At 31.3% G+C, this 12,402-nt stretch overlaps 1 protein-coding gene across 7 annotated transcripts; it reads left to right on the forward strand.

Moving 5' to 3' along the window:
* The first annotated feature begins 4,184 nt into the window (after positions 1 to 4,184).
* Positions 4,185 to 12,133, forward strand: LOC148604344 (ankyrin repeat domain-containing protein 61-like). 7 transcript variants are annotated; one of them, XM_088549903.1, is made up of 7 exons: positions 4,983 to 4,998; positions 6,760 to 6,777; positions 7,263 to 7,410; positions 8,852 to 8,961; positions 10,093 to 10,213; positions 10,489 to 10,691; positions 11,213 to 12,133. In XM_088549903.1, the coding sequence occupies exons 3-7, from the start codon at positions 7,272 to 7,274 to the stop codon at positions 11,429 to 11,431; spliced, it is 792 nt and encodes a 263-aa protein (XP_088406029.1). In that variant the 5' UTR covers positions 4,983 to 4,998; positions 6,760 to 6,777; positions 7,263 to 7,271; the 3' UTR covers positions 11,432 to 12,133. The 7 variants fall into 7 exon arrangements, with proteins under 7 accessions (XP_088406025.1, XP_088406024.1, XP_088406022.1 ...); XM_088549899.1 differs by lacking the exons at positions 4,983 to 4,998; positions 6,760 to 6,777 and adding an exon at positions 4,185 to 4,252; XM_088549898.1 differs by lacking the exons at positions 4,983 to 4,998; positions 6,760 to 6,777 and adding an exon at positions 4,200 to 4,218.
* Positions 12,134 to 12,402: the final 269 nt, after the last annotated feature.

Raw genomic sequence — 12,402 nt, forward strand, 5'->3', positions numbered from 1 at the left:
AGAGAAAATGACGTCAGGATTGTAATATCATGTGATCGTCATGCGGTCTTTACTTCCGGTTGTTGCGAGGGACGCCACTCAGCGTCATGCTGGTGTTTGCCAATCAGAAAAATCAAATTCTCCATGTACCGAGAAAATAAAGAGATAGATATCATTTTATAAATGAATTTTTCAATTTTTTAATTTAATCAAAAAAAAAAAAAAAAAAAAAAAAAAAAAAGCCCAAACAAACAAACTAAAAATAAAAAAAAACACAAACCCAAGCAAAACATAACAAAAAAAAAATAGCAAAAACTAAAAAAAAAGAACAAAAAAACCAACAAAAGAGACAAAACAAAAACAAGACAAAAACAAAACTCTACAACATCAAAATCAACGACAACATCTAAAACAAACAAGGATTTTAGTGTAACAAAAAAAAAACAAAATAAAATAAACAAACAACAACAAAAATAACAAAAACAACATTAAACAAAAAGACAAAAGAAAAGAATCACATACAATAGAATAACATAAAATGAATAAATCACGTCTATGATTTGAACTTATGAGATTCCAAGTAACAATAATTATTTAATTTTAAGACAATTAACTCTGGTTATCGGCTTCAATAAAGGGAGTCCAGTGGCTGATATATTCCACCCGTTCTAGCTTAATGTGACATCAATGAATGCGTAACATTAAGTCTCTGTTTACATTATCTTCGTTCTAAAGTGTTCACACAAGACATAGATTAATTTCAATCTCTCCAGAAATGGAAAAAAAATATATGAATTCTTTTTGTTTTCGTGATGGATTCAAGTCTCCAAATTCACAATTAAATTATCAAATACGTCGTGATTAGTTTTAGTTGTATTTTAGGCCAATAAGACCCTCACCCTGAAAATAAATTTGATAAAATCAACATGGGTTTGCATAATATATAAGTACATGTGTGCATAGCTCGCCATCAAAACTTGTTCTGTTCACTCATGCATAACGGGTGAAAAATGGAGTTAAAAGTCAGGACTATTAGTATTTGGTTTGTCAAGATCGAAAAAAAATATCTATAATTCCCAAACTTTCGTATGAAATTATTGAAAAATACTTTAAAAAAAAAGATAGATTTTGTGATTTTATGTTGACTTTTTTTTTGTTTGGGTTTTGTCATCTTTTTAGCTCAAAATAAGGCAATAAGTCTTTCAGCGGGTAACCTAAAAAGTTTTCAGAACACAAAAGGGCTGGAAATTGGTAGAAACGAATATACCCTTTTATATGAGTCCGAGAGGACTAAATAGTGGAGAAATGTCAAAATCCGATAAAATAAAAGTAAGGATTTGTTATTACTTTATGACCGAAGAATGATCTATGAATTGGTAGAAATTGGGTTAGTGATTTTGCTTTGTATGTATTATTTTCATTATTTTATGTTCTGTGTTGTGTGTATCTGTTTTCTCGGCCTGACCTTTGTCCTGGATTATTTATTTGATTTCCGCTAGAATCTTTGTCCGGGTGTTTTTTTTCTTCTCCGTTGCTTATAATTTGACCTCAATGAAGATACACACAATTTAGCTACATTGCAACGAGTGGTGTCTCGTAAATAGTACACAGAAATTACTTTAGGCATATCTTTTGGCCATTTTATCTAGATTATAAACAACGAGAAGTTTAATGCCTCTTAAATTATTTTGTTCGACGAGACCAAAGAACAATTCTTTTTCATTTTCATTTGCTTGATATTTAGTTTCTCATTTAATTGTATATTTGTTTAAAAAAGGCTATTAAATTATAATCTGTTAAGTGAATTGATGATTGTTAATTGTCAAAAAGTTGCAAAAATAATTAACACCATGTAGTTGTAATGATACGTTACACGTTTGGTGGGATATACATTTCCAAAACTTTTTCAAAATACTATGTTGTATAAAATATTAGGCACGTGATTCTTAAAATGTGGGTTCAGGCTACTATTTGCTCATTTTGCCTAAGTTGTGCAAGAAATTAACAAAATGTTGCAACAAAAAAGTACTCCTACAACGTATGATGTTGGAATTCGTTCCTCCATACCCTAACCTCTTACTTCCGAGCGCCGTATTGCATACCGCTCGTTCCGACGTACTTTGAAATCGGAAGAATTATTTTAAAATACTTACCATTTAAACATTTTATACAGTTTCCTTTACATAACACGGGAGAAGGTGAATAAACTGAAGAAAAACAAATGACCTACCTGATTAGAAAAATCCATCAATCCTGGAAATCATTTGTAAAAGCAGTTTAAATGAACTTAACTTTTTACTCTGGTTGATAAAATTATGGATTTCAAAATTTGCGAAAAGAACATATTAAATTAACCAATAAATTGCCTTTACCAACTAAAAGTTCGTTTTGTCAAAAGTATATTGTATTCCGTGAAATTAGTGACCTAATTCAAAATGTCTGGTCACTTTGACAACTGTCTTCATAACAAATAATTTAACACAAAAAAAAAAAACAACAAAAAACAAAAAAAAACCAAAAAACAAAAAAAAACAAAAACAAAAACAAAAACAAAAACAAAAAAACAAAAACAAAAACAAAAATAGGATTTTTATCGCTTGATTTCCGGTAGATTAACTTCTTTCATATAAATTAAAGACTTAAAATAGTTTAAAACACATCTTTAGCTATTCACATTTGCGGTGGCTTTCAACATGTCAGATGCTAGAGGTTAGGATGGCACCAAGTCAGAAAATAGCTTGCCAGACAACCTCTAGCACTGCTGGAGTAACAAAACAAGAGGCTCCCAGGAGCCTGAATAGCTCACCTTGATGAATTTTGCCTTTCAATGGTAATAGATTAAACAAGAAGTTGTCCAACAATTTTGACTCAAGAAAACTTTGATAGTACTTATCATAAGAATCATTTCAGAAAATGAAAGTTTAAATCTATCATAGTTTTCAAGACATTGGCAAAACCTGTCATTTCCCCCTGTCAAGGGCAATAACTCTTGTAAGGAGTCGTCTGACAACTTAATTTATGGCTGAAGACTTTTGTAGTCCTAAAAATAAGGATCATTTCAGTCATTGAAAGAATTTGGCTAAACCTAACGGTTTTGGTGATACATTGTATATGTGAAAATCTACTGTCTGACCCCTATGTTCTATTTGTAGTAACGACGGTGTTTTTCGACGGATAAAAAAACCCACATCAGTTCTATGCAGGATACCCCAAGGAACATTCATACCAAGTTTTGTTTCGATTGGTAAAATAGTGTCAGAGGAGAAGATTAAAAAAAAACATTAAAAATGGCAAAAAACGTTGAAAAAGGGCAAAAACTCAAACATGGTTTAATGGATCAAAATGAAAATTTGACCAACAGATAGATCTCATGCTGAACACTTACCCTTGTCAGAATTTAACTAAACCTAACGGTTATGGTGATATATGCGATAAACCACTGTCTGCCCCGTGTTCTATTTTTAGTAACGTCAGTCATATTTTTCGACGGATCAAAACTCCCCATATTAGTTCTATGCAGGATAATACCCCATGGAACATTCATACCAAGTTTGGTTTCAATTGGTCAAGTAGTTTCAGAGGAGAAGAGTTTTGAAAAGTTGTTAGCGACGACGACGGACGCCAAGTGATCGATGGCAATAGCTCACATGGCCTTCAGCCAGATGATCTATAAAGGAGAGTTCCGACCCTGAACCTTCCTAGATTTGCAACTGGTATATATATATGTATTACAGCCAGAAGAAAGCAAGTACACAGGGTTAGTCAGTATTTTTCAACTTGTAACCACGGTTGGTTATATATATATATATAGCCATTATACCACGCCCCCCCCCAACAAAACAATAAAAAAAAAATCCAACTGAAAACTGAATGGCAAATTTGCAGGGATGACTCTAGAAACTGACAACATATATATCCATTGTATTTCAGTTACTTTACCATGAGATTTCATTTGCACTAAAACAAATCGTGTTCTGTATATCGGCCAAAAAATACTGCTCTTTTTTCAACGTTATTTGTAACGAGAAAGTAGTTTCGATTGCAAAAAGTTTCTTATATTTAAATTTGTTGTTTTTTTTTCTTCTCTGTTATGTCATAATCAAAATTTTGCGCCTCCCTCGGTTGGTAGTTCTTTTTTTCTTTGAGAGTCTTTGGGTAGAAAGACGGATCGCTTTTCCGGACCTTAGCGGGATGGATCCAATTTTAGTCACGCCATCTTGGTTACCGAGACGCTACATGGTAAATATTTTTCTGGTATCAGGTGCAATACTAGGTATGCAAACAGCGCCAAACACCATGCCAGTCCTTTCTAAAATAGATAACACATGTAACCTATATGCAGACCATTCTTTCAGTCGCTTCTGCGATCTTGCAAAATCATACAGAAGTTCATGTAAAGGCGAGTTCTTGGTGATGTCATCGCTTACTTGTGATTTGGTTTTGGTTGGCAAAAGATCCATTGAGTGGCATGGGGCATCAACTGTAAATCATCCTAACTTTTTAATTTTTCAAGTTATTTGGAACATTCATACCAAGTTTGGTTTCAATTGGTCAAGTAGTTTCAGAGGAAAAGAGTTTTGAAAAGTTGTTAGCGACGACGACGGACGCTAATTTTCCTTATTGAAAAATTCCTTTGGTTCCCAAAATTGCAAATAAAATTCTTTTTATCCTTGGAATTTTTAAATAAATATTCATTAATTAGACTATACAAGCATAAGATTTTAATTATAATTTTATATGAAAATATGATGAAGGTGAAACCTTATAACGCTCCCAAACAAACGTTAATTAAGAACAATTTTTGTCAGCTCTGATTTAATTTTATACTTATAACCTTCAATTATGGTAAATTTTGTAATGATATATATTTGTCCTAAAGCATTATACTAATTGTCATTGTTTGAAATGTCTATTGGCTGAAATGTTTGGCTTTCATAAGGAATTATTGGTTGTCATGGTCCGAAATGCCTTTGGGTCGAATTATCAGACACTGGTTATGCCTTTGGGTCGAATTATCAGGTACTGGTTAACATTTTGATTCTTTTAATTTGCAAAATGCCTAAAAAGATTTCTTATATTGCATTTAGTTTTACTTCTGTTTCATTTTGTATAGTTAAGTATGTTTTTATTACGATTTGATTCATTTTATCAAATTGATTCGTTCCGATTCTTTCTTTTATCAATTATTTTCGTTTTGCAATTTTTATGACCAGAGAATTATGGGTAATATTGATAACGTAATTTTCGTAAACATCTGGGTGCCATACTGCAGACTATAAGGCCAACCCTATACTGGAAAAGCTATGGTTCGATTTGTATTGTCGAAACTAGCAAATATTTTCCAAGACTGGTTTGGCTCTCAGTCGCACATATACAAGTATACTCAAATGAAGCTGCCATTATGCTGTTTTTCAGCTCCTGAAAATGAAGGTACAAACCGGATATTGATACTTTTTCTTGCCATAAGTATACAGAACCAAGTTGATAATGCAACCATAAACGCTTCCTTTCGGAAAGAGTAATCAAGGGAACCAAGGTTATAGCAGTAATCAAAAGAATGCAATCCAGGGACAACGACCAAACAAGGAAAACAGACACACACAACAAAGAACATAAAGTAACTAAAATCATACATACAAAGTAACAAAAGCAAATGAGTAACTCAGACTCCACTAAAAACTGGGAGCATGGATCAGGTGCACTGGTAGGGTAAGCGTCTTCTGCTTTTCTAGAAACACCCGACGAGTTGCTCATAAAAAGTCAATTCCGGGGTAGACAAACGAGGAAGGGAAAACTATGACCCGTTGAATAAATGGGGTGTATTATAATTTTATATGAAAATAGAGGTTTACATATAAATATCATTACAAATTTATTTTTCAAGTAAAAGAATTATAAGTTTACTTACAAAATATGTTTTTGTTTTATCTAAATGAAACATTTTACAGAAGCAAATTTGGATATAAAATAACAAAGTGATCAAGTTTAGAAAATTGGAATTCTAATCATGACATTGACAATTGTTTATTAAGTTGTATATTTGCCAACCAATTTGATACTTAATGATATGCAAATTAGTAAATATGGCATCATTAATAGATTTGCAAACTTTCCTACAGTATGTGTTTTCAGTGACCAAAAAGTGTTGGAAATGATGTTAAAAATATCTTTAAATTACATGTATGACACAGAATTTTTGAAGTTGTCTTATGTATGGTAAAATTATTAAAAGTTTTCTAAGAGAGCTCTATCAAGTAGGAGGAGATAAAAGTATTCGAAAGACATGTACATTTTGTACAATTGGAATTTATGTGTGTTTTTTTTAATATAACAATAACAAATGTTCTGTGACCCCAATTTTTCTTTCTGAAATATAAAATAACATGAGATGAATGAAGTAATTATACACAAATTTTTAAAGATATATTTTATTCTTTAAACCATTTTTTTTCAAATAATTTGGGTAATTGTGTAAATTCCCTATAAAGTTTTGTAAATAAAAAAAAACAAAACACAAAACAAAACAAAAGAACTAGGGCATTAAGGCTCAATTATTTAAATATCAAATTTGATGACCAAGGTTTCCCATGTTGATATTATTAGATTATTTAATATTTTGTCAACGAGAAGGAGTTTCTCATGCCTACCATATCGAGCGGCTTTGCTGCAAGACAGGATGAGCATGAGAAAGTCCTGTGAGTTGAAAAAATATTTAATAATCTGTTTATTGCTGTTTTGCTGAATTGTTACAGTAAGGTATTATTTTTTTTTTATTTTCAGTTTTCTTGACCTAAATATGTAAGTTTTATAAGCATTGCAAAAATTCCTTTCGGGACTATTTTCAGCGACATGCTAGGTGATGTCACATAAGTTGTGCAGCTGTGATACACATTTTTTGAAAAAAATTGGTTAACTATGACGATCGCGTTTAAAATTTGTTAAATAATTTTGGGATTTGTTCATTCTAATTGGGTAAGTTACTGTATTTAATCATTTTCCATTGTAGACTAGAAAATATTGCCACAAATTAGCCATTATTTCATATGCAGTAAACAAAGAGATGGTTATTTGGGTCGTCAAATATTCCTACGCTGTTGCTTGTTTGTCATGGGAGGACATAGAAACTAGCGATAATTTTCATTCTCACTCGACTGGCGTGAGATTGAAAATTATCGTATGGCAAGATCAAAGGAATTTTAAACAAAATAGCGATAATTTACATTATGTTCATTCAAGATAATCTTTGTACAGGTTTTCTCTCTGCTATTTTTGTATTTTAACAGATAAAGCTAATGGCCACTCCAGAGCAGCATTTACATTTGTCTATCAGAGAAAACGACCAAGAGAAACTCCAAGAACTTTTAGATGCTGGTGTTGACATCAATTGTGTGTTCTATGGATGGACTCCCTTACAAGTTGCCATTCAACAAAGTGAGTTGTGAGAAAGATGTGGGTAATTGTTCATGAGACTCCATAACAAAGTCTATGACTTTCTGTTAGTTACCTCACCCACCCTCAAAAAACCTAAAAAAAACATTCTCTCAATTCAACATATAAAATAGAAGGTGCATGTTTACTGTGTACGAAATTTCATTAAATTCCAATTAGTGATGTAGGAGAATCGTCAGGTACATGTGTAAGAGATGGATACCTTATATTTATTAGAGTCAAAGTCCATGCTTTGCTATGGACACTCTTCAACTCTTTTAGAACACATTTAAAAGGAGGTCTAAAAGATGGAAGGAAATTTGGAGGGAGTGAGAGATACCTTAATTACTATGTACCCCACAGGAGTGACAGATATCCTAATCACTACATACCCCATGGGAGTGACAGATACCCTAAATACTACACACCTTACAGGAGTGACAGATACCCTAATCTCTACACACCTTACGGGAGTGACAGATACCCTAATCACTACACACCTTACGGGAGTGACAGACATCCTAATCACTAAGCACCCCATGGGAGTGACAGATATCCTAATCACTACATACCCCACAGGAATGACAGATACCCTAATCATTATGTATCCCACGTAAGTGACAGATACCCTAATCAATACGAACCCCATGGGAGTGACCCATATCCTTATCACTACATACCTACACAGGGAGTGACAGATATTCTAATCACTACATACCCCACAGTAATGACAGATACCCTAATCACTATGTACCTACACACTTTGCAAGGATGGAATTTAATGATGAATTATTAATGAACACAGTGATACGAGACAGCTACTATGTCTATCATGAAGTGATAGCTAATCTGTACTGATTTTATTATACTACACATTACTAATTACACAAATATAAATTCCTTGCACCATCACTAATTACGAAAATGATTACAAAAATAAAACTTGATATTGAACATTATTATCATAATCAGTAATACTGTTACAATGACATAAATTATAAGAATGGTTTTAAAATCAAATAGTATGTAAGAAGAATTTTTTAATTATTAACCAGTGTTAATTACACAATAAAGAGATGACCCTTTTCACTCTTTTGATATATTCATAGTTTTTGCTACAATGTAATAGTACATGACATATATAAAAACGAATAGAATGAACATTCCTGATAACACAGATGGAAAACAAAACAGTACTTAAAAATGTATGTTTTTTATTCTTTTTTTTTATATAGTCCAGGTTTTACAACACCCCTTAGTGATTACTTGCCTACAGTGTTAGGGTTTTGTAAACATATTCAATGTATACATTCTTAATTCTTTATTATTATAATTCTAAAAACTACACTCATCACTCTATAACACTAAAAAGAAAAAAATATCTGTTGTACCAATCAGTCTATATTACATAAAAATATGTGTTTACTTTTGAATGTTTACTCAGGGAATGAAGACATAGGTGTGTATTTGATAGAGCGGGGTTGTGACCATAACTTGCATGACAGACACAGTGTAACACCATTTGAAGATGCGGTCAACAGGAACTTGTATAGGGTATGTTGTAATTGTATTTTTTAGCAGTTTATATGAGTGGAGTGTCAACGACATCCTATAAGTTTAGAACATAAGCCAGAATTATTAATGGCTAAAAAATATTCTGATGGAAGTGGTGAAATTTGTTGACACAGAAGTAGACGATTGTTCAAGTGCAGAGGCACTGTTTTATCTAAAATATGACACTGTTCATTATAGACATAGGCCTAGCCTAAAATTATATTATTTTTGTAGATTGAATTCTATACAGCTTTAATATATGATGATTTCTAAAGGCTGTGCTTTATTTATATTCAAGGATGAGTACTTTTCTTCACATTTACACATGAAATTCCACCAAAAAACATTTATTTGTATTTAGAATTAAAATAAAAACAAAAGTTAAAAAAAAAAATTGTAATTATCAAGGGTTAAAATACAAAAATTAGTTGTATATTAATTTTGATTGACCATTGAGACAATGCTAAGTTTGATTCGTGCGATTACAGTCATGTTGCATTTTCCTCAATGATAGTTACACTGTAATATTGTCTACATGTAACCTAAAGATACAAAAGGTTCAACAACTGAAAAGAAATTTGACAATTTGACTATCACGGACATGATACTTGGAAAGGTTTTCTATCTATATCAATTTTCATATTGTATTGTCTTTTTTTTTTTATCAATAATGAATTTAATAGCTGCTAAAAGTTTCTTTCTTATTCTTGGGAATGTCTAGTAAAGTAATAAAAAAATCAGTTATATTGACTACTAAAGATAGAAGAAATTTTGAAGATACAATGTATTTAGATGCAAAACAACAAAAACAAAGTAATAGAAATGAATAAAACAAGTTTTTAAATTGAATAGCCCAAAAACAATCTCAGATTTTTATAAGATTGGCATACTTCTTTTTTATACCCCACGAAGTGGCGAGATATGATGTGATATCCTCCAAACAGTTGTATCCCCCGATGTTTCCAGATGATAAATTTCGAAGATATTGAAGGATCTTTTTCAAACTTTGTACAGTAATTGAGTATTATAAAATAGAGATCATGTTTGAATTTCATTTTGAAAGGATTATTTACACAAAAATAATGGCCGTAATGAAACGTGATATATAATACACAAAGCCTTTTTTTGAAGATTGTAGAGGCACTGATCGTTAAAGGTGTACATCCAGATCAACCACTTTCTACTGGAGATTTGTCAGTGTGTGTAGCAGCTAAAAAGTCTTACCCAGATCTACTGAAAACATTGGTAGATGGTGAGTTGTATAATGTTTATTTAGAAAGAAGATTTTATAATAAAGTGTTCTTGAACTGAACAAAGTCATTCATATTTGCTCTGAAATTTGACCAGACTTTCTATATACACTATTTTAAATTATAAGTAGAACTCTGATTGATATCAAACATTTCATTAACCTGTGCTAGTACACTAACTTAATATGAACAAACTCATATGAATAGGATTTTATAAGTGAAACCTTCTTCTATTGAGTTATCGATTCTACTCAAGTTCAATTGTTCTGTTGAATAGGTGGTGCCAGAGTAAACTCTGTAAATCATGATGGAGAAAGTCCATTGTTTATAGCTGCTAAGGAAGGCCACACAAGTCTTATACCTAGACTGCTGAGTTGTAATGCTGATATAAACCAACCATGCCAAAAAGGAGAGGAGTTAACTCCCCTGATTGCTGCTACTACTGCTGAACATTTAGATGTTATCAAGTTATTACTTAAGGTACATAATAATAGTTTGATAATGTTGAAAAAAATAATGATAGCAATACTTATAATAATTATTTTATTTTATTATAGTGTCACATATTGATATATATATATGTTTTTGCTGTTATATGTTTTAAACTTGAGGGGTTGATACTGGTACCCACCAAACCATGAGTGATCACTACTACATAAACAGCTTTCAAAAAAAAAAAAAGACATGAAAAGTGCAATTACTTCTACACCAATTACCACTCAATGAATTTTAAATAAATTTTAAATGTAGGTTAAAAATAACATGTAGATGTGCACTTATGACAATAACTGATGCCAAGTCACTGCAAAGGGAGATTATTCAACTTTCGAGTTGGAACACAACTTAAGTCCACCCAAAATGTAGGGTATTCCTTATGTGAGCTTGCTAATAGATTTTCATTATTTTTTTCCTGTTTACTTTAATTGACTTTTGAATAACCTTACACTACTGAACAGCATCAAAATTTAGGACATATATTTAACATTTTCATTTGTTTTCAGAATAACTGTAACATAAATGCCCCTGACAAAGATGGTTGGACAGCTCTGTGGCATGCCTATGGCAACAATGATGAAGAAATCATGAAACTCTTACTCAAATCAGGGGCTGATAAGAATATTAAAAATGCAGAAGGAGCTACAATATTGGAGGAGGCAAAAGAGGCTGAGGATGATAGCATGATTGAATTATTACAGCAGTTTTCCCAGTCATGGACTTGATAGAGTTTGCTCATTTTATATTAAGAGTTTATTGTGTTCAGTTTACAGCACCATTTTAAAAAGTGTTCAGATTTGCTACACAATTATATTCTGTAGTTACAGTAGCTTAAAAGCAATTATTTAAATAGTTATAATTTTGCGAAAAATATGAAACTTTTGTAATGATATCATCTGAACATAAATTCACATCATTTCAAGGATTTGTTTTCCCCTTTGTTATTGTTTTTGCTCTATTTATATTCTTTATCAGACCTTTACAAATTTTCAATGCCTTCTTAAGAATGAGGTGGAGATTTATTTTTGTATAAAGAATATGAACAAACTTTTGCTTTGCTGTTGTATAAGTTAATAGCCATATAAATGTATTAGACTATATCTCATGACTTTCAGCATAGGAAACAACTGTTGAAATGACTTCAGAGAAAAATGATAATTATGTCCAGAAAGTGGAATAATGATTGTTTTAAACATATTCTATCAGTTTATTGCCTATTTCATCTGTTGTATTCATCATATCCTTGTTAGTGCTATTTGCTATTTACATTGAAAGTGTTGTACAAATCAAAGAGTTAATCTCAAAATTTTGTTTAATGAGTTATCTTGATTTTATACGAGATATATTTTTGTATTTATTATTTTGTACTTCAGTTGAATATAAGCATTGAATTAAATCTTGGCTTATGAATTAAATATGTTGCATCAGATTTTTAGACTGTTGTACACTGAAATGTAGAAAGAGTTGACATATAGAGATTAAGGGAGTTGAAGCATTGTTATCAAAATAAAGTTCACAGAAAACTGACAAAAGCAACACAAACAAATAAAGAACAAAGTATATTTAAATTTCCATAATGTGGTATTCCATTGATTAAGTTTCAGTAAACAACTAAGTATATTGGAAAATATACTAATAATAAAGACTAACATCTAACTAGTAATTTAAAAATGAGCTACATCATATTAATGATTTC

This window comes from Perna viridis, chromosome 10 (genome assembly GCF_037379345.1).
Source record: "Perna viridis isolate PV_CMFRI_1.1 ecotype Kerala chromosome 10, ASM3737934v1, whole genome shotgun sequence".
NCBI lineage: Eukaryota > Metazoa > Mollusca > Bivalvia > Mytilida > Mytilidae > Perna > Perna viridis.